Source organism: Octopus bimaculoides, chromosome 2 (genome assembly GCF_001194135.2).
Source record: "Octopus bimaculoides isolate UCB-OBI-ISO-001 chromosome 2, ASM119413v2, whole genome shotgun sequence".
In the NCBI taxonomy this organism is placed as follows: domain Eukaryota; kingdom Metazoa; phylum Mollusca; class Cephalopoda; order Octopoda; family Octopodidae; genus Octopus; species Octopus bimaculoides.
Genome location: NC_068982.1, coordinates 134218862 through 134221542, shown reverse-complemented (window position 1 = coordinate 134221542; position 2681 = coordinate 134218862). Strand labels below are relative to the sequence as shown.

The window sequence follows — 2681 nt, the reverse complement described above, 5'->3', positions numbered from 1 at the left end:
ACATGAGCCAGTCCAGTGGCACCGGCAACGATCTCGCTCGTAAAACCTCTTGTGTCACCCGCACAAGAGCCAGCCCAGGGGCACCGGCAACGATCTCGCTCGAAAGATTTCATGTGTCGCCCATACATATATATATATACATATATACGACGGGCTTCTTTCAGTTTCCGTCTACCAAATCCACTCACAAGGCTTTGGTCGGCCTGAGGCTATAGTAGAAGACACTTGCTCAAGGTGCCACACAGTGGGATTGAACCCGCAACCATGTGGTTGGTAATCAAGCTACTTACCACACAGCCACTCTTACGCCTATGGAAATATTTAGAATATATCACAAAATAAATCTTTTTAGTTTTAATTCTTACCATTCTCTAATGAAAGCATAGATGTAATATCAACTATGTGATGACTCCACTACTTCTCAGAATTGATAAATTCTGATGTCATTTAGAAAGCTGGTATTTATATATGACACTTAAATATCACTAAAATTATTTTCTATGAGTCCATGCTGTATTTTCCCAATTAAATCATTTAGAATGAATAACACCTAATTCTCACTGCATGAAGTATTAACTGCTTTTATGCTCAAAATTTAAATGAAGAAAAATTCACTTGATAAAATGCAAAAAATAAAAACACATGGTGCAAGGAAGAAATCTTTGTAAAGCTAAAATGAGGATAAACTTTGCTTATTTCCAGTTTTCAACCACAAACAACAATGCTATTTGAATTGCATCTTCATGTGGTGTATAACTTGGTATCGATAGCAGATATTTGAGACACAGGGTTTTAAAACTTAATCTATAAACTATGTAAATGAGATGCTTGTAATGTTTGAACTTGAGTTTGTATTGTCTTCAATATATGTCAATTATGAATCTTTTATTTTTAAGGGAAAACACAAACACACATACATTTACGAATCTGGTAGCTGGAAAATCATATAATTTATCTATCATTGTACATTCTCTTGGGAGAAACAGCAGTGAATATAGCAAAACTATAATACTCCGTAAGTCTTTGATATGAATTCTAATATTATTGATATTGCCAAATCTGATTTATTAGAATAGTGATAACTCAAAATATTAATTACTTTCATGAGTGAATATTTATTTTTTTACATGTATTTTTATTCCAACGTTTTAAACTGAAGTAGTATGTTTTAAATTCAGGCATACCTCACACTGTGTCATTAATTGGTCTCAGGAGTCATGACTTAAGTCGAAAAACAACTTCAGTTGAATTAACTTGTCTCTAGGCTAGGCAAGGTCAAATTTACTTGGCTCCAGGCTAAACCGTTAATAACCATTCCCAATTCTGTACTTTATTTATGAATGCATTTTCAATAATACATGGTTAATAAAAACCTATTTTAAGCTTACAAACAAATTATATTCATTTTTTAATACAGTACAGTAAAAAAATAGTAATCTAAATTTATGAATACAATTTGGTGATGTTTACCGCACATCGCGGACACTTTATTTATGAATGCAGTTTGCAATGACACTTGGTAAAATAAAAGCCTTTTTTTAAGCTTAAAAAAAAATTCGGTAATAATTATTATTTTGCAATAGTAAAAAAATACTAAATTATTTTAAATGTACCAATATGTACATACAATTTGGTGGTTTACATTGTAGATGTAGATGACTGTGGATTGTCAACATCAACAGCTGACTTTGGCTGTTTTTGTTGTTCAATGCGCTTAAAAGAACAGTTGAAAGTCCCTTGAACTGTCTTCTTCTTTTCTTCAAGGATAACATTATAAGGAGCATAATAAGCCCCCATAATCTTGGAAAAACATTGGGCATTTGGATTCATATCTCGAACATAGAAAGACCTTTTCTGATATATGCAAATGATTGCTACATTTTCTTAATAGTAAAGTGACATGGCTCAGATTCGACTTCCTCTTCTTCTTTATTTTGCTGCTCCTGAAGCTCTATCAAATCCTCATTTGTCAGGGGCTGCTTGTCTTTTTCAAATAAATCTGTGAAATCCCCCTCCTCCAAATCCATTTCCAGTTCTTTGTTTGTATTCACCAATGTTTTGTTGATGGCTACATTATCATCATCATCATCATCATCATCGTTTAACGTCCGCTTTCCATGCTAGCATGGGTTGGACGATTTGACTGAGGACTGGTGAAACCGGATGGCAACACCAGGCTCCAGTCTGATTTGGCAGAGTTTCTACAGCTGGATGCCCTTCCTAACGCCAACCACTCAGAGAGTGTAGTGGGTGCTTTTACGTGTCACCTGCACGAAAACGGCCACGCTCGAAAAGGTGTCTTTTATGTGCCACCCTCACAAGCCAGTCCAGGGGCACTGGCAACGATCTCGCTCGAAAATCCTACAGGAGCCAGTCAGGCGGTACTGGCAACGGCCACGCTCAAAATGGTGCATCTCATGTGCCACCCGCACAAGAACCAGTCCAGGGGCACTTGCAACGATCTTACTTGGCTTGCCGGGTCTTCTCACGCACAGCACATTTCCAAAGGTCTCGGTCAGTAGTCATCGCCTCGGTGAGGCCCAATGTAAAACCTCTTAAATTCATTCACGAATTGTGGGCATAGCTTCTTCCATACACCATTCATAGCCATGCTCTGTACATCATTCCATGCTGCTGCTATGTTCTGTACAGTCTTGTAGATATTGTATCTCTTCCAAAAG

General features: G+C 36.9%; 1 protein-coding gene across 2 annotated transcripts in view; it reads left to right on the top strand.

The window, feature by feature from the left end:
* Nucleotides 1-1515, top strand: part of LOC106883510 (uncharacterized) — a 36734-nt gene extending 35219 nt beyond the window's left edge. The window contains exons 6-7 of one of the 2 annotated variants that reach the window (XM_052965618.1): nucleotides 897-1015; nucleotides 1179-1515. In XM_052965618.1, coding sequence (XP_052821578.1) covers nucleotides 897-1015; nucleotides 1179-1264 — 205 coding nt within the window. In that variant the 3' untranslated portion in view covers nucleotides 1265-1515. The remainder of the gene's footprint in view (nucleotides 1-896; nucleotides 1016-1178) is intronic. The other variant, XM_052965617.1, reaches the window with a different exon arrangement.
* The last annotated feature ends 1166 nt before the right edge of the window (nucleotides 1516-2681 follow it).